This window comes from Nicotiana sylvestris, chromosome 1 (genome assembly GCF_000393655.2).
Source record: "Nicotiana sylvestris chromosome 1, ASM39365v2, whole genome shotgun sequence".
Classification (NCBI taxonomy): domain Eukaryota; kingdom Viridiplantae; phylum Streptophyta; class Magnoliopsida; order Solanales; family Solanaceae; genus Nicotiana; species Nicotiana sylvestris.
Window position 1 is genome coordinate 56491530 of NC_091057.1, and position 19062 is coordinate 56510591.

Consider the following 19062-nt stretch of genomic DNA (forward strand, 5'->3'; position numbering starts at 1 on the left):
ATGGCATTTTTCAAAGGATCTCTAGATGAATCTACTTAGAGCTGCCAATCTTCCAGTTAGCCTATGCACTTCCTTTACATTTGTCAATTGGCCCGGGATGTCCTCAATAGCTTTGATTTTGTCGGGATTTACCTTGATCCCTCTTTGCGAGACTAGGAACCCCAAGAATTTTTCGGAACCAACCACGAACGCACATTTTTCCGGGTTGAGTTTCATGTTATACTTCCTCAAGATATCAAAAGTTTCTTGGAGGTGTTTCAAATGATCTCCTGCATTTAAAGACTTGACTAACATGTCATCAATGTATACCTCCATTGTTTTGCCTATATGATTTTAAAATATTTTATTAACGAGCCTCTGATAAGTGGCTCCGGCATTCTTAAGCCCAAATGACATCACATTATATAAATATGTGCCAAAGTTCGTTATGAAAGAAGTTTTTTCCTGATCCTCCAGGTTCATCTTGATTTGATTTTACCCAAAGTAAGTATCAAGGAAACTAATTAACTCGTGTCCGGCTGTAGCATCAATCATTTTATCAATGTTTGGCAATGGAAACTAATCTTTAGGTCATGCTTTATTTAAATCCTTGTAGTTTACGCACATTCTAAACTTGTTATTCTTTTTTGGTACTACAACTACGTTGGCAAGCCATTCTGGATATTTTACCTCCAGGATTGAACCAATATTGAGTAATCGGGTTACCTCTTCTTTAATAAACTTGTTCCTAACCTCCGCTATCAGGCATTTCTTTTGCCTTACCGGTGGGAAGTTTGGATCAAGGCTTTGCTTGTGCACGACCACCTCTAATGGGATACCTGTCATATCCGAGTGCAACCACGCAAAATCGTCAACGTTATCTTTAAGAAAATTTATAGACCCTAACCTGAGCTCGGGGTTTAATCATGTCCCCATGTGAAACTTCCTCTCAAAGAACTCTTCAGATAAGGCCACTTGCCCCAGTTCCTCTACGGTTGACTTGGTCCCATCCATCTCCTCAGGTACCTGAAAATATCTCGGAACTTGATAGGATTCCAATGACTCCTCGCTCTTATCGTCTTCATTCAGAAATGGAGAAGGCATCGGCTCCTGTAATTGCTATTTATTCGACTCTTTTCCCTTGCTGCTGGAAATAGTTACCGCATTCATTTCCCTTGCCGCTGTTTGATCTCCTCTTATCTGCTTGATTCCTTCTGAGGTTGGGAATTTCAACAATTGATGATATGTTAAGGGCACAACCTTCATCTCGTGTATCCACAGCCTTTCGAGGATTACATTGTAACCCATATCGCCATTTACCACTTCAAATTGAGTGGTTTTGATAAATCCTTCGGTGTTTGTGGGCGGTAAAATCTCTCCTCGGGTTGGCACACTTGTCAAGTTGAATCCAGCTAAGAGTTTTGTCATTGGAATGATGCTTCCGGTCAGCTTCGATTGCAACAACACTCTCCATTGGATGATGTTGGCCGATCTTCCTGGAACAACCGAAACACGTTTAATTTTGAAATCTAAAACATTGACAGAGATTACCAAAGTGTTGTTGTATGGAAAGAGGAGTTTGTCATCATCTTCCTCCGTGAAGGTGATATCATCTTTCGCGACTTCCCGGAGTCTGTTGTTGTGAGTCACTGATATCTTTGTTTTCTTGGCACTTGAGAAGGTTACACTGTTAACTTCATTCCCTCCAAAAATCATGTTAATAGTCAACCAAGGGGAGCCCTCTGCTACCTTCGAAGGCTCGGCATTGTCCCGGCTTCGGCTATAGTTGTTCTTGGCTCGGTCACTTAAGAATTCCCTGAGATGGCCATTCTTCAAAAATGTTGCCACCTCTTCACGTAGATGCCGACAGTCCCCAGCTCTATGGTCGTGAGTCTCATGATATTCACACCACATATTAGGATCCCTCTAGCTAGGATCAGAGCGAATTGGCTTCGGGAACCGTGCTTCTTTGATATTCCTCATCACTGATGCCAACTCTACTAAACTGATGTTGAAGGCGTAATATGATAACCTGGGATATACAGGGTCTCGGGCCCCCTGTATCTCCTTCTTTTGTAACGATCTACTGCTACGGTCCTGATCAGTTCTACTATCAGAAGGGGACCTATCCAATGACCGAAACCCTTTGTTATTCCGACCTTTGGTTCTTTCATATGGCAAAAAATGACCTCTAGAAGACCGTCGATCCGCATAAAAGTCGCTTTTAACTTTATCCTAGTTTTTTTCTCGATCTCATCCCTTGTTTGATACTAGGAACCCGAGTTGATCGTCCTCTATCCTTATTTTTGACTCATAACAGGTATGGGCATCCGCCCATGTGGTTGCTTGGAATTCGAGCAGGCTTTCCTTCAGCTTTCGGGATGCGTCGGAGCTCCATGGATTCAAACCCTTTGTGAACGCCTCCACTGCCCACTCATTAGGTACAACCGGTAGCAGCATCCTCTCTTTCTGGAACCAGATCATGAATTCTTGTAGCAGCTCGAACTCACCTTGCGCAATCCTGAATATGTCCGCCTTCCTGGCTTGGACTTTCCTTACCCGACATGGGCCTTAATGAATGAATATGCAAGCATCTCAAAAGGGTCAATTGAATTCTCGGGTAAGAGAGAATACCGTGTCGGGGCCCCCTTTGTGAGGGTTTCACCAAACTTCTTCAGTAAGACCGATCTGATCTCATGCTGAGCCAAATCGTTCCTTTTCACAGTTATGGTGTAGGTTGTGATATGCTCCTGCGGATCCAAAGTCCTGTCGTATTTGGTATGTCCGGCATCTTGAACCACTTCGGAATTAACTCTGGAGTTGCGCTCAGTTTAAACGGCAATTGTATGTATTTTTTCCAATCCGGGCTTTTAGTATTGGTGGTGAGCCCGGAATTTGATCCATCCGAGTGTGAAACTCCTTTGCATTTTGATCTATTCGTTCGTTCATTTCCCTCATAAACCTCATGATCTTGGTTTTGAAAGGATCATTCCAAATGTCCGGTTTCGTCAAAACCATCCTCGCCTTTTAGGGGTGTTGTTGTCGACCCTCTAAGCCATTTGGTTTGCAGGAGCATTGGGAGGAGTCGGGCCCCTTTCGTTCGCGTTATTGGAGGGGCCTGATAAAGCTTGTTTCAACTCCGTCATCACCCGATCCTTCCTTGAGAGGTGTTTCATGATTGCTTTTTGCTGTTCTCTTAAGATTTTTACTGTTTTCACGACATGTTCCTCCTACGCATCATCGGGAGTTATCTCCTGCACATACCGAGGTTACCATTCTTCACGAAATGGGGTTGTTTTATCACCCTCGTTACGGGTGTCGCTGAGTGAATCATCATGTTGGGACAATTCTTTGTGCCCATCTGCATTGTGCGTGATGTTAACATCATTAGCTGCCATATCTTTCTTCTTCTTTTTTTGCTAAGGAAAGAATCCAAACAAGTTAGTAATAAACGTAAGGATCAAAGCAATTACGTAATTGTCTAAGCCCCACAGTGAGCGCCAAACTGTTTACCTGTAACACGATACAGTTAAATTTGTTACGTGGTTTATAGACAAGCGAATTGATTTGATCCAAAAATGATAAGAAGATAAGATTAAAAATGAGATTTAGCAATTGAAATTGAAGAAGATGACAAGCATGGCTCCGAGTGCAATGCCTCCTAGGACAAAAGTGAAAGCAATGATATAGAACAAGTGAAGTTGTTTAATTGAGAGCAAAAGTAAAATACAGCATATGTTTGCAAAGAACTTCCTCCCCTTGCAATGGCTACTGAACCTGCTATTTATAGCTTTACCTAGGGAAACAAGATCCTAAGATCAAGCTCCTCTTAAATGATAATAAAAGAATCATTGTTGAATATGTAGCGGCAGGTCATGAATGCAAATATTCTCTGCACCGGTCGCTCATATAATGTGAGAGAATATTCCCTCATTGAATGCTATCCGATGGCAAACCCTTGATCTCCTCCCGTTAAATATGCTCCCTTCGAGATTTACTCGATATCGATTATATTCGTTGTGTCCGGTATTGATCGTTACCTGACTTACTTTTTTCTTACCTTTGGTTCCACATGCCATGCTACCATTCGTCCATATTGTTATAAACCAATTTTACCTTATAAAATGTCTTGTGTGAGTTTACGCGCACCAATTTTGCCAACAAAATTTAAGCAGATAGAAGAAAATGATTTAATATTTTTTTTGTTTCTATTGAGATCATAAGAGAAAATGATCTCTTATGACATCATTGATGCTCCAATTTATTTTAAGAAAAATAGTTGCTATTCTTAATTCAATTGCATCTATTCTAATACTACCAAAAGTCAGTCAAGAGTCGTTTTTAAGGAGTCTGCTTAAGGATCTCTGCTTGATCTTCTCTACTATTATTCTAAATTTATTAAATGTAATCTTTTGTTATTACTCTACTAAATAACGTGACAACGCAACTGCTGCAAGAATATTTTAAAAACTTTTATCGCTTTAGACAGATAATAATAATTATTATTTAAAATTTCTAATGGATGCATGAATGATATGAGATAGAGATGGCGTAGCAGTGCGCTTTCTTTTCTCCTTTTCTACCTTTTTCTTTAAAAAAAAAAACAAAAAAAAAAAAAAACAAACAAACAATTTTTGGTTCCATCTGTGATGTGATGGGAATCTCATTCTGCTCCACCAACATTTGTAATGATATCTGTTTAGTGCATAAATCATGTTAAAATGTGATATAGATGGAGACGAGAAACAAAAAATGGAACAAATTTAATACTTGATGCATACGTTTGCTCATTATCTGAGAGTGTCACCATCCAAGGGTTAAGTGCAAGAGCATAAGTATTATCTATTCACGATGTAAAAATATTCACATTCAAATTACTTAAAAGTCAATTCCAAAAAAAATGTTGATACCAAGCATGAGATAGTACATGAAAAAGATGTTACATAAAAATTGAAGTTGTCCCTTTTCTTATCTCTATTATGCTTTGGCAATAAAAAATCCGTTAACATCTTAATCCGGGCATATCATTGTGTCAACTCAATTTAACTAGTGTATGCACCTTAATGACCAATCATTACATATCATTTCACAAAATAACCATCATAAAATTAGTGCACAAACAGACTATAATTTGTTATCAGATATTACATTCTCAGTGAAAGACCAAATCGAAGTTGGTACATAACAGTTAACTAATGTGTACATAAAGGCAGTATACATATGTTTGAGTGAGAGAGAAAAAACGAACTTCGCTCTATAGAAGAAAAAGAAAATAGGATGTTATTTGCAAAACTGGGTAGATTGCAAGAACAATAAGGAACAACATGTTACTATTTCTGAACTGATTTAGTGGAAGAATTAAGAATAATAAGTTAACAAGCTTTGCAGCTCTTCCTACAGCTTCCTGGAAGATCTGAACTTCCAACCATGTATTCTGGATTCTTGGTGCATTCCCCAAGTGCGGCCCATCTCTCACAATTCTCGTTTTGATCAGCACAACTTTTTTCAGATCCCACGATTTTGTCAAATGAATCCACGTGAATCCACTTTGTCGCTGACCACTTCTCACCCTCAATAACAGGGCACCCACCGTGGAGGCTCATAGGATCAGGAACGGCATTTGGATGGAGACTGAAAAAAAGAAGTGCATCTCCTTTCCGTGGTTTTACTGAAATATTCCCCGAAAAAGAGAAAACCAGAAACAAATGCAGATTAGGTTTTGCAACAACTGTAATAAGGCGACAATGTTGAGCAGTTATCCACTCTATAGGCTCACCAGCTATACCCTTCCTAGCACACTCGGACAAAGTATCGTCAGCTGCCATTGACCTACGTCGAGTTGATTCCTGTAAAGATATCCAGTTTTATTGAGAAACATATAACTGAAAAACAAAGATTTAGGAGAGCAAATTTGGGATGGAGACGAAGAAGAAGCAACTAGCAAAGCTAATTTACCCTTGGTAAATCAAAAATGTCACCAGGTTCAATCCGTAGACATATGAATAACGAACAACAACAACAACCCAGTGAAATCCCACTAGTGGGGTCTGGGGAGGGTAGTATGTACGCAGACTTTACCCCTACCCGAAGGGATAGAGAGGCTGTTTTCGAAAGACCCTCGGCTCAAGAAGACAAAAAGAGACAATATTAGTATTATCACAGGAACGATAAAAAATATAAGAAAAACAGGAACAACATAAAATTCAGAAGAAAGCTGCAAAACAAAAGCGACAACTAGTAAATAGGTCCGGCACTAAAAAAGAAATAGTAAGACACGACATTGCCACCCGTTACCTAGACAAAACCCTACAAGATTACTTTAGCAACGGAACGAACTAATGCAAGACCTAACTACCTCCTAACTTACAACCCTAATACTCGACCTCTACATCTTCCTATCAAGTGCCATGTCCTCGGAAATCTGAAGCCTCGCCATGTCCTGCCTGATCACCTCTCCCCGATACTTCTTAGGCCGCCCTCTACCTCTCTTCATGCCCACTACAACTAGCCACTCACACCTCCTTACCGGAGCATCTGGGCTTCTCCTCTGTATATGCCCGAACCATCTAAGCCTCGCTTCCCGCATCTTGTCATCAATGGGAGCCACGCGCACCTTCTCCCGAATATCATCATTCCTAATCTTGTCCATCCTAGTGTGCCCGCACATCCACCTCAACATCCTCATTTCAGTTACTTTCATCTTCTGGATATGAGAGTTCTTAACAGGCCAACACTCAGCCCCGTACATCATGGCCGGTCTAACTACCGCTTTATAAAGCTTACCTTTGAGTATCGGTGGCACTCGCTTGTCACACAGGACTCCAGATGCTAACCTCCACTTCATCCATCCTACCCCAATACGGTGTGTGACATCCTCGCCGATCTCCCCTCCCCCCTAGATAACCGACCCAAGGTGCTTGAAGTTGCATCTACTTGGGATGACCTGTGAGTCAAGCCTCACATCCACGCCCACTTCCCCTGGCTCAGCGTTAAACTTACACTCCAGGTATTCCGTCTTCGTCCTGCTCAGCTTGAAACCCTTAGACTCAAGAGCATGTCTCCAAATATCCAGCCTCTCGTTAATACCGGTACGCGACTCATCAATCAGAACTATGTCATCGGCGAATAGCATGCACCATGGCACCACCCCTTGAATATGGTGTGTTAGCGTGTCCATCACCAGGGCGAATAAGAACGGGCTGAGCGCAGAGCCTTGGTGTAACCCCATAACAACCGAAAAATGCTCAGAGTAGCCTCATACTGTCTTTACCCGAGTCTTAGCCCCATCATACATGTCTTTAATCGCCATAATGTAGGGAACCGACACACTTTTTACCTCTAAGCATCTCCAAAGAACTTCCCTAGGAACCTTGTCATATGCTTTTTCTATGTCAATAAACACCATGTGCAGGTCCTTCTTCCTATCCCTGTACTGTTCCACCAACCACCTAACAAGGTGTATAGCTTCTGGAGTAGAACGACTCGGCATGAACCCGAACTGGATACAGATATCGACATCTTCACCCTCGCTTCAACCACCCTCTCCCACACTTTCATGGTGTGACTAAGTAATATGAATAAAGAACAAAGAGAAAAGAAATCAATAAATGAAAGACAAGCCAACATTACCCCATGATTCATAAAGTCCCCTGTTTTTAAAGCATGTCTTCTTGTGCGTAATGTCCAATAGAAGCAAAGATGCAGTTTTGTTTTTCTAAAGGCTTCCTATAGGTGTTTAACGGGTGGGCGGGGCCGGTCCGGGTTGAGAAAAAAGGTGACCGGCAGATTTCGAATCCGGGCCGGTTACCGGTTTTTTCAAACTGGGTTTAACGGGTCCGGGTCCATCCAGGTTAAAAATGAACCGGAAGGGTTACGGGTCCAAGGGACCGGGCCGGGTTAGTGTTTTTTTATTTTTATTTTGTATAACTATCGTAATTTATATTAAGATAACGTAAAAATATTAAACACAAAAACAATTTTATAAAAAGAGTGTTTGAATAAAAGGATGCAAAGGCTTTAAAATCTTTATATTTGAAAATTTTGAATATTTCATTAAGAATTTAAGATAATAGAATACAATAAAAATGGAAAAAAATTGCACTTATAATTTGGAGGGAGTGCACCGAATTCGGCAATAAGCCAATAAATTGAACACTTGATGATTTCGCAACTTCAATGTTACCATGAAGAAACGTCAATTGTTCAAACTTCAAATAATAAATAATACAATAAATTAAATTCCAAAAAAATGAGAGCCAAATAGTTGATTGCACTTTAGGTGAAGAATGAAAAAATGATAATTGAGAATATGAGTTTGAGAAATGAGAGATGAGCGAAGAAATGAAGAAAATGGGGTGTATTTATATTTTTTCAAAGGGCTAAATTAGTAATTACAAAAAGTGTTATTTTTAAAAAAAAAATTGCCCAAAAAAGGGCTATCTTTGCAATCCACCCGTTGGGCAACGGCCAAATTGAAGTTGACCGTTGCCAACGGTCATATCACGTAAAAAAAAAAAAAAAAATTATAGCCGTTTAACCGGTTCAACAGTATTTTTCGTTGACCGGGTTTGACCGGTCAGGTTAACCGATTTTTTTTTAAACGGACCAACCCCCCTAACCCAGCCCACCCGACCCCCTAACTACTGAGCCGGTCAGGTCCGGGTTACAACTGGTCTGGGCCAGTCCGGAAACGGGTCAACCCGGCCCGTTAAACAGGCTTAAGGCTTCCCCTATTTAAGACAGCTATATGCGCCACATCAGCATGTGATCCACATTTCTGGCCTCTTTTTACTCCTGCTAAAGCTTTGTTGAATGCAAGGTATGTTTACCCTAATTGTATGTTTAATCTTCTTTATGACAAGTAAAGGATGAATATTATCGTGAATCATATGATTTGTTTAGGTAGGTGAAAGGAGGAAGGATGGAGAAACAAAAGAGGGAGTTAAGGGTTATTTCTTTATTGATAAGTGAAAGAGGGCAGGAAGCAAACATAGAAATGTATTTTAGCTTTTTCAGTCATTCTGGAACTGGTTCAGGAGGAGGAAATATAAATCTTTTACTTCCCTTCCAATCCTACCAAACAACTAGAAACAAATGATGAACACATCACCAAAGGGAAATAAACCGATGAGCTTCTCATCTTTTGACCACCTTCCACTCCCCTTGGTGGAACCAGATGTGCTGCAAAATAAACTTGAATTCACCTTTTTTTCCCCCAAAAAACATCTCATCATCATGAACTTCTAAGCTAATCTCTGCTTTGAAAACCTACCTCACAACTGGTGATCCAAATGAAAAGCTAAATTTAGGAAACAATATATTCAGGGGGACAAAGTAGCATGGACGACCTCATATGTGGAACCTAACAAGCAAAACAAAAAGTTGTGTACGGCACGTGGGATAAACGTCACGCTTTTATCAGTGTAAAGGTACAAAAAAGGGACAAACTTGAACTAACCTCTGCTTCAGGGAAGACAGTTTCACCTCCTTTCTCGACATCACTGAGATACATGAGTACCGTGGCTAACCGGTGTCCACCACGAACAATATTAACCTTGTCGGAGAAGTAATCATAGTGTGGCTCATATTTCTGCCCTTCCTCGTATCTTAGAACTTGTATGTCTTCTCCATTCTCTGGCAAAGAGAAAAAAGAAATATCCATCAAATTGGAACACATAGACATAACTAGACCTTAATAAGGGAGTGAAGAAAGCATCCAAAGCCTGTGAAAGTGAATTTTGGAATAGATTTGATTTCAAGAAACCACAGCCAAAACTAACAAGTCCTCCAAACAGTGCTTTCATTCTTTATCTATCACCCTATTAACATGTTGATGTTACTTCTTATTGACACCATGAATTGTTCGATCTTCAGTTTCTCCTCTTTCAACCAGAGAATCGCCTTATAACATATTTCTTTTGTACTCACTCTGATATGGTAAGACAGAAATTTCAGAAGTTTAAGATGGATAATTCAACTGTATTGCACAAGAATTAGACAGTATAAGTCAATAAAATTAATACTCAGCATCTCTGAGAGCAGAAGGCAGATGAGAAGTGAAAGTCTTCAATTTAAGAATATAAAAAGATGAGAAGTGTAAGAACTCTTGCAATATCAGGATAATGGATAATATTTTTTCTTGGACAAAGCAGAATAACCAATTATAACTAAAAGAAAAGAGAAACAGAAGGAATAACTTGGAAAATTATGATCTTTTCCTTTCTTTGTTTCTCCTACCTGGCGGCCCCCTTTTAACATCGTCATATCATGCAATTGTTTCTTATAAAAGCTTTTCCAAAAGATTAGTAAAGTTTCATAAAATTCCAATACTCGATTTGTTGAAGGACTGATGACACGGTTAGTGAATTGATCAATTAGTTATGTTGAATCAATTACCGCCAAATCTTTTCTTGACGTCCGTACGAATAGCTATAAAGTCAATATTTTTTGTATCAGACATACTTTAAATGGGAATTGAGGAGAGTCTTCAAATAGCAACTAATTGTGGATGGGTTAACAATCCTAGACTGTGATATCCTTCAGGGGAAGCCAGACCTTTTGGTAGAAAAGCCCAAGTCGCTATCTTGTCCTCTATCCCAGCAACAATAGGATCCTGCAGCCCCAAAAGAAAAGGCAAAATGAAGAGCTGACACAATTAAAATACAGAAATGGAATATTGTATTATTGAGTATGCAGCAAATGGTTAGTCATGCTTCATGATATCGTGAGTAAGCAGCAATCAATTAAAACTATTTAAAAAATGAACGTGAGAAATACTCTACAGCATTTCTTTGATATGTCAAAATCAAAGAAATTCTGCGGAGTATTTCACACGTTGTCTCCGTGTGACCTATAGGTCACGGGTTCGAACCGTGGAATCAGCCATTGAATCAGGCTAGGCTGCCTACATCATACTCTCTTGGGGTATGGCCCTCCCCCGGACCCTGCGCGAACACGGGATGCTTTGTGCATCGAGCAGTCCTTTTATTTCTTTGATATGTCATGCTGAATACTCTGGATTATAGAACTGAATATGGTTATCCAAATAAACGATCATCAAATAATCAATGTTGCATAAATCATTTTTATAAGAGTCATATGTGGGCATCACTTAATTATTCTCATTCACAAAACCAATCAATCAGAAAAAAGTCATTGATATCAAGTATAAATTCCAAACCAAACAGGCCCTAAATCTGGTTTCTGAAAGAGTTTCTTTTTCTCTGTGCTTGTCGACTATTGACATCTCGGTAGCTTTCTTTTCCCTGGAGCATGTTAAAATTCTTTACAGCAGATCAGGTTCCTCTTATGTATTAGTATCAACAATAGTCTCCCAGTCAAACCAGAAACAAGTATAGGTAAAAGCACAAAATTTTGCTTTACTTGCTCACACATCCAGAAGATGAAAGTAGCAGAGATGAGGATGTTGAGGTGGATGTGTGGGCACACTAAGATGGATAAGATTAGGAATGAAGATATTCGGGAGAAGGTGGGCGTGGCCCCCATGGAGGACAAGATGCGTGAAGCAAGACTCAGATGGTTCGGGCACATTCAGAGGAGGAGCACTGATGCACCGGTGAGGAGGTGCGAGCGACTGACTGTGGTGGGCACGAGGAGAGGTAGAGGGCGGCCCAAAAAGTATTGGGGAGAGGTGATCAGGCAGAACATGGCGCGACTTAGGATTACTGAGGACATGGCCCTTGACAAGGAATTGTGGAGGTCGAACATTAAGGTTATAGGTTAGGAGGAAGTTGTGAATAATTCCACGGCGCACCAGAGTGAGACTAGCCAGTTAGGATTTAGTTCTAGGATGCAGGGCTTTATCTACTGGTTATTGTTGTACTTTCCATCTGTTTCGTATTTCTTATAGTGCTTATTTTATTATGATTCTATTGATGGTACTAATATATCGTCTCTTGTTTCCTTCTTGAGCCGAGGGTCTCTTGGAAACCGCCTCTCTACCCTTTGGGGTAGGGGTAAGGTCTGCGTACACATTACCCTCCCCAGACCTCACTAATGGGATTACACTGGGCTGTTGTTGTTGTTGTTGTTATTCTTGACCAGATCCGGCCCGTAATTTGACGCATATCTTATATTTTTCAGGATAAACCATTAGTATATCCCAAATCCCCATTTGATTTTTACAAACAGCTCATAACTTTGACTTAAATTTAGTGCTTTTATTTGGGCGAACACTGGCAAGATTATAACCTTTACAATCTGTTTAAGATTGCAGCAGAAAGGTTCGATTTGACATTACTATGTGAAGCTTTCCTATTAGGTTAGCAAAGGACTCTAAACACATTGCAACAGATACATGTAATAAAATCGTAGACCTTCCGAACTAAGTGCATTAATTAACCTACCTCCTATCAGTTGATAGTGGCCTAGCTGTTGACAATTGCAGGTTCATCCAGCTTAGAAACATGTCATACACCAAAACTAAGGATGGTGGAAGCAGAAATAATTAACAAATAATTATTTATTGCCTAACCAGAATTTCAAATTATCCTCATGCTTCAGCATGTAATTTTTGCTCATTGTGCACAAGATCACATCAACGCCATCTTTCTAATCTCATAACAATATCATGTCTTAACAAATGAATCAGAATGCATGAAAAGTCAGCATCGAAAATGTGGGAAACATAGGACGTTCAAAATACAGCAAATGGGGTCTATAGCCTGCTGACATTTAAATTCTAATATTACTACATGCCTAAAGAGAATTCTGATACTGAACAGAATTTTAGGATTCTGATGTTGCAAGAATTTGACAAAAGTAACAACCCATTAACTGATATTTGCCAAAGAGAATGCAGCAGCTGCCCACCGGGAGCAGCTTGCTTTTCATTCTTCCAATGCACCTGGAAGAGCTCACTGCTCTTCACAAAGGCATGCCCTTTTTCAGGTAAAATTGTATGTGAAAAAGACATTTGGGGGGGGGGGGTTAGGGGTTAATTGTGCCCTTTTTTCATGTTAGTCGACGACACCAGGATTCAGTCGACTGATATTGAGTTCACTAATCTGCACAGAAACGGATAATTTTTGGAATAAAGCAGGTGTAAAATGTAACCAAAGATATCTTGCAGTGAGGTAAATGAGAGGCGGAATTTTTATACTCGTTTGGAAAGCTTACATCTAATCCCCTTGGCTCCAAAGGAATTTTATTTCTTCACCTCTAGTTTTGTCTCGGTCACAAGCAAGGAGAGTTTTTGAACGGTCAACCCAAACGTGCGATTTTACCTACGCTCACCACGAACTTTTACAATATGATTTTGATACATTCACAACCAACATATGCTTTTAACGTGTTCACCACCACACATGGTTATTACACGCTCACCACAAACGTCTAGAAGATGGTTTTCACTCGTTTACCAACAACAAAAAAGTTGACTAACATTTCTCTCACTAGAACTCCAGGACTTTTAGAGGAGTGTAGTAACAAAATCATTATAACCTTTTATAGGTTAGGGTTTCACTCAAGCACAACGAAGAACTTGTGCAAACTTGACTGTTGCATCCTTTTCTCGAAACTTGCATTGATTCAATCTTGTAATTCTTCCTTCTTGAGCGTTGGCTTCAGTATATTCCTTCTGCAAAGAATTGTTCGGGATCTACAGGATTATAGCTCCTTTACTTAGATTAATTTGTTTGATCTCGCGCCTTCTCCAGATCTCCTTCTTGATTGTTTCCTAATTATCGTCTTTTTCTAAGTCTATCTCTCGCCATGATCTTCTAGCGAATCATGGAATTTGTTAACTTTGAACTTGGTATCTTTAATTCCTTGTTTGTGTTTTCTAAAATCTTCCATTATTCAACGAACTCCTTCTTTGTGACATTAGTCAAATCTAATAAATTTTCTTTCCTTCTAGGTTTCAATCGTCTTTCCATGCTTTAAGGAATCTTCGCGTGATAATCTTTTCTACTGAGATTTGACCTGAATAAAAAGAAATCTTAGTATGATTTAATCTCCATTAATTTTTGGAAATCTTCCTTCCTTAATCTTGGAAAATAATCTCTTGCAATAACATAATTAGGATTATACTTTTCCATAAATGATATTAGCAATTTTGAACTTCCTTGATTTTAAGATAATTTCCGTCCTTGGTCATGAAAAATAACATCTTTCCATAACAAAGATTGTTGTAGCTTACTCAACATCTTCCTTCTATTAGTTTTTTATCAAGGTATCTTCCATGTTAGAAAATGTCACCAATAAATTTCAATCATATCCTTCATAGGATTTGCATCACGTTGTAAACATCTTTCCTTAATTTTGTAGTAAAACCAGTACCATTCGTCCAAACTTTTAGCAAGTATAAGCAAATTTGAACATCTCTTTTGTTCCGTAACAAGCACTCTTCCCACAGTTTTAGCTGAGACACTATTCCTTGATTTGGACAAAACTCTTTCATATCATCCTTGATTTCATAATTCCTTCAATAATCAAATCTTCATAATTCTACCAGACAATACCTTTTTTCTTATACGTATCTGAATGTTCAATCCAATCAAATCCTTCTCAAACCTATCCAATAACATATTTATACAAGTAAATGATATTTGATCTAAGTTGCTCAGACACAGGTATCTGACACTAGTGTGGATCTAGAGATCGGATCCTTCGAGATGTAAATTCTAAGATTCGGGGATACGGATCCTAGTACGGATACGGGTGCGGGGATCCGGCTAAAAATAATTCAAAAGAAAAAACTAAAAATATGAAAATATCTCTAAATTATGAGAAATTTTGTGGAATACTTACGTATAGCTTGGAAAGTGTGAATTTCTTTTTTATTCTCAAGTTGTAGATAAGTAAATGATTTATTTCCTAGATAAGGTATGCTATTTTCTTCAAACTTACCCTTGTTTTGGTTCTAATTTCAGGAATCAAATTGTATCTTGTCTCGAATTTTTTCGTCTATCGTGGTCAAAGTACCCAAAATCGTTTGACCAGATCCAGTACGGATCCCATACCTACCCTCACATTAGTGTCGTGTCGACACGGGTGAGGCACCTAAACTGCCGTGTCGGAGCAACTTAGTATTTGATTAAAATCTTTTCTTTTTTTGATAAAGAGTATTTGATTAAAATTATATGAAGTTAGAAGTGAGCTTTGACTATATTGGACTGTTATCATCAAAATGAGGTTTCGCCTTGAGATTTAACTAAACCTTAAAACCTTGAGATTTAACTATGAGGTTTCACCAATTGATATTGATGAGCATAGTCAAAGATTAATATTGACTTGATGCGATTTTAATCAAAGGACAGGTTCATCCAACCGAGGAGGATTTGGTTGGATCGAGATTCAGATACATATTGAAGAGAAGATATTATATGGTAAAATTCTGAAAATTTGATTATTGAAGAAATTATGGAATCAAGGAAGATATGAAAAAAACTTGCCCAAATCAAGGATTAGTATATCTGCTCAAAATCGTGGGAAGAATATTAATTTATTATGGAAGGAAGATATCCTATGAAAGAAAAATGATTTGTTAGAATTTAATTACTTATTACAAGTTCAGAAGGAAGGTATTGATATTACTACAAAATTAAGGATAAATAGTTACTATGGATGCTAATCCTGAAAATTTATTGGAAGATTTGCTAACTATGCAAGGAAGATATTAGTGAGCTACTAGAATCTCTGTTATGAGAAGATGTTGTTTTCCTAGATCAATAAGTGAAAAATTCCTAAAATCAAGGAGTTCAAAACTGCTAACATCATTTATGAAAAAATATTCTTACTTTTTTTTTATGAAGTATGGAAAAATATTCTTTCTACAATCTATGTTATAGAAAGATACTATTTTCCAAAATCAGCGAGGATTTCCTAAAATTAGGGATAATTAAATCATACACCGGGAAAACATTTGAATTCAAGGGAAGTTCAAATCTCAGTAGAAAAAAATTATCTTGTGAAGATTCCTTAAAGCAAGGAAAGACGTTTGAAACCTAAAGGAAGGAGAAATTGTAAAATTTGATTGATGTCACAAAGGAAGGCTTTGAATGGAAGATCTGGAAAGCACAAAACAAGAAATTAGAGATATTGAATTCAAAATTAGCAAAATTCCAAGATCTGCAACAAGTGTTTGCATCATCATGGAAATGTATCGAGATACCACAAATTAGGTGAGTCGGGAGAAGATAATAATGGCGAGAATCAAGAGACAGGCTTAGGAAAAGAGGATAATCAGGAAGCAATCAAGATCAAACAACTTATTCCAAGAAAATAGTGTAGATTCAAAAAGAATCTCTGCATAAGGAGATAAGCTTGCTGATTGAAGTACCGCCTAAGAAAATCTACTGAAGCAACATTCAAGAATTCAGGAAGGGGCAGAAAGCATAAAGACCTTTTCCTTCACTTCATTCTTCAAGAACATGGCGCATGGTCAAACATGATGCTTACTTGATGAGCATAGTTAAGTAGTAAAGTTACGCCTTTGTTATCAGCTATAGTTTTTGAAATGACGGTAAGCATTTGATCCTAACCTAGGAACAACATGCTGCGTGTGGCAGGGCCTTTTTTTTGGGGAGGGGGGAATTGTTGGTTAACACCAGTGATGGGTCAGGAACGGCCCGGGGCATAGTTATGGTGGAACATAACGCTTGTTTGATGGTTTGGTTAAAAAATAAAGTTACGTCCTTACTATCATCTATAGCTTTTAGCATGATGATAAGCCTTTGATCTTAAGCATACAAACCTCTTAAAAGAACCACCATCCACGAGCACCTGGTAGAGTTACAAATCCATTGACAAATTTATCTTCTGACCCTGGCATGATAATCTACCATACTAAAGTAATTGAAATTCATAAAACTAGAAATACATGTCATATAATGTCAAAGTACCAATGTGCATACCAACCAACTCATCTTTGCAACTTAGAGAAACAAATAAAATTGTTGTATTATGGATTAACACGATTTAGCAATACGACAATGAGGAAAGTAATAAAAAAACATACCTTTGCTTTGCTAATGAACATCCCGGAACTAGTCCTAACCTCACTGAGCTTACTTTCCCCAGACTCATTATCTGCCACAGCCGATCTTTTCAACTCCTTCTTCGCCTACACCACAATTGACAAATCAGCTTCCAAACACAAACAGATCTCAACAAATTGATCCAACCAATACATTCTCCAAAAAGTAAAATCTAAATTAACACTTACAAGAGATACCAAATGATTGCATTCTTCATCCGTAAGGAAACCTTCATACACAAAAGCTCTGCGAACAGTCACAAATAGTAAGCTCCATAAGGCACAACAGCACGACATAAACACTTCAAAAACTTGACTTTTATCCCAATAATAATATTTCGACTTTATAAGCTTAGAAACCGTAAAATAGTGAAATACACATAGCTGAATCAGGGAAACATTACGCAACCAAAAATTTACAAAATTGACCTTTTTCAGCAATATTGCATTTTTCTTAGCTAAACGTAAAGCTAAATCGGTGAAACACTAGTACATTCCAGAAAAAGAAAAACTTATAATTTGACTTTTCTTCCCATAATATCAAAGTTTTCTTAGCTCCAAGACCGGAAAACAAACACTAAAAAAGAAACAGATTTTTTTATTTTTTTCTCAATAATTGCATTTTTATCTCCTTTTAGCTAGGAAAACAGTGAAATACCTAGGTTTCCATGAAATTTGCTTGACTTTAGAGGGATTGATGATGGCGGAGCATGATGATTTAGTGACGAACGCGGCGGCGATCAAGATGAAGAAGAAGAAACTGGCGATCTGCGAAAAGTTAATCATAGTGTGGAATTTTCTCGGGAAAATGTAAGTATCCAACTTTGAATCCAATTCGCGTGAACTGTCACTTGAACATTCAGCACATGAGTTAGAGGGCATTTGGATTGCCTTATAAAAACTAGTTTTTAATTAAAAATCAAAAATTGGTAGGCTTATGACTTATTTTTAATGCCTAAAAATAAGTGCTTGTAACACTTTTTATCATTGTCAAACACCACACAAATTAAAAAAATGCTTAAAAGCCAATAAACACTTAAAATAAGTCAATCCAAACACCCTCTTAATCGTTTTATGTACTACTTCTTATAGTTGGGTCCTATTTTTTATTAATGAAAAATACCTGCTACATTTTTTTTTGATTTGCAGCTCCGGTTTGGCCATATATTATGGCTTCATTTTTTCAAAAACAATTTTAAAAATATTACTTATTTGTTTATAAAAAAATTTCAAATTCCCAAGGATAGTTTTTGGTAGAAAAAAAAAATTTAATTCACATAACTTCAACCTTTCTTCAAATAAAATACATGTCCAAGCATAACTTAAATTTTTAAAAATTATTTTTCTAACACAACTTCAAAAACTCTTCTTTTTTTTTTTTTTAAGTTTCAATCAAATCTATGTCCAAACGCTAGCCAAATAACTTTGTCTACAAAAATTTAGATATAAGAAAAATATTACTTAATATTTTACATTTTTCCTTTTATTATGACTCCTCCTTCAGATTAATTATACGAACCTCCTTTGGAATTTTGGCCTAATTACAAAATTGGTCTTCGAAAAAGTAGTGAACTGAAGTAAAATGTTATACATGATGATTTTCGTTTTTCTAGAAAAATATTTTATGGATCATATAACTATATATATAAATGGCAAAAAACGTGTCATAGGTTAAACTGGGTATAAAAGAAAATTTGTTTATATAACTTAAAATCCTTCCAAATAACAACAAGATGTATCATCCCTCGTATTTTTATTTTGTTTTTTTTTGCTTAATATCTACCCTCGATTTTGCTTTTATTTGGAGACTTCACTCTTATTTCAAGCATGGGTGGCTCAAGAGTCAAGAGGAAGGTTAGTAAAGCATTTGCTTTAGGCCCCCTAAATTTTGGGATCTCAAGAATATTTTTAATTTTGAATTTTCTATTTTATTTTTGTTTAGACAATATTGAAGTTTATACAAACTTCTTATAAAAGTAGAAATAAAGACTGTCTATTTTTTAACAATAGAAATATTTTAGAACTTTGAATTCAAATCTTCATATTGGTAAATAATATTTTCATAATAAGATTCATGGTAACACATT

General features: G+C 37.6%; 2 protein-coding genes across 2 annotated transcripts; both read right to left on the reverse strand.

Annotated features, from left to right (window-relative positions):
• Positions 1–1098: 1098 nt before the first annotated feature.
• LOC104222854 (uncharacterized) lies at positions 1099–1893 on the reverse strand. Its single transcript, XM_009774175.2, has one exon. It carries the CDS (start codon positions 1891–1893, stop codon positions 1099–1101), a length of 795 nt encoding a protein of 264 aa, XP_009772477.2.
• Positions 1894–5043: 3150 nt separating this feature from the next.
• On the reverse strand, positions 5044–17897 carry LOC104222849 (probable prolyl 4-hydroxylase 4). Its single transcript, XM_009774171.2, has 7 exons — positions 17634–17897; positions 17165–17222; positions 16958–17062; positions 10534–10591; positions 9437–9612; positions 5756–5825; positions 5044–5647 (listed from the first exon to the last, which is right to left on the reverse strand). The coding sequence occupies exons 1-7, from the start codon at positions 17855–17857 to the stop codon at positions 5352–5354; spliced, it is 987 nt and encodes a 328-aa protein (XP_009772473.1). The 5' UTR covers positions 17858–17897; the 3' UTR covers positions 5044–5351.
• Positions 17898–19062: the final 1165 nt, after the last annotated feature.

Coding starts and splice junctions, on each gene's coding strand:
- LOC104222854 (XM_009774175.2), bottom strand. CDS start 1,893: ATGTGGTGTGAATATCATGAGACTCACGACCATAGAGCTGGGGACTGT.
- LOC104222849 (XM_009774171.2), bottom strand. CDS start 17,857: ATGCCCTCTAACTCATGTGCTGAATGTTCAAGTGACAGTTCACGCGAA. Junction 17,223..17,633: donor CAAATTTCATGGAAACCTAG/GTATTTCACTGT, acceptor GACTGTTCGCAG/AGCTTTTGTGTATGAAGGTT. Junction 17,063..17,164: donor GCAATCATTTGGTATCTCTT/GTAAGTGTTAAT, acceptor ATTGTGGTGTAG/GCGAAGAAGGAGTTGAAAAG.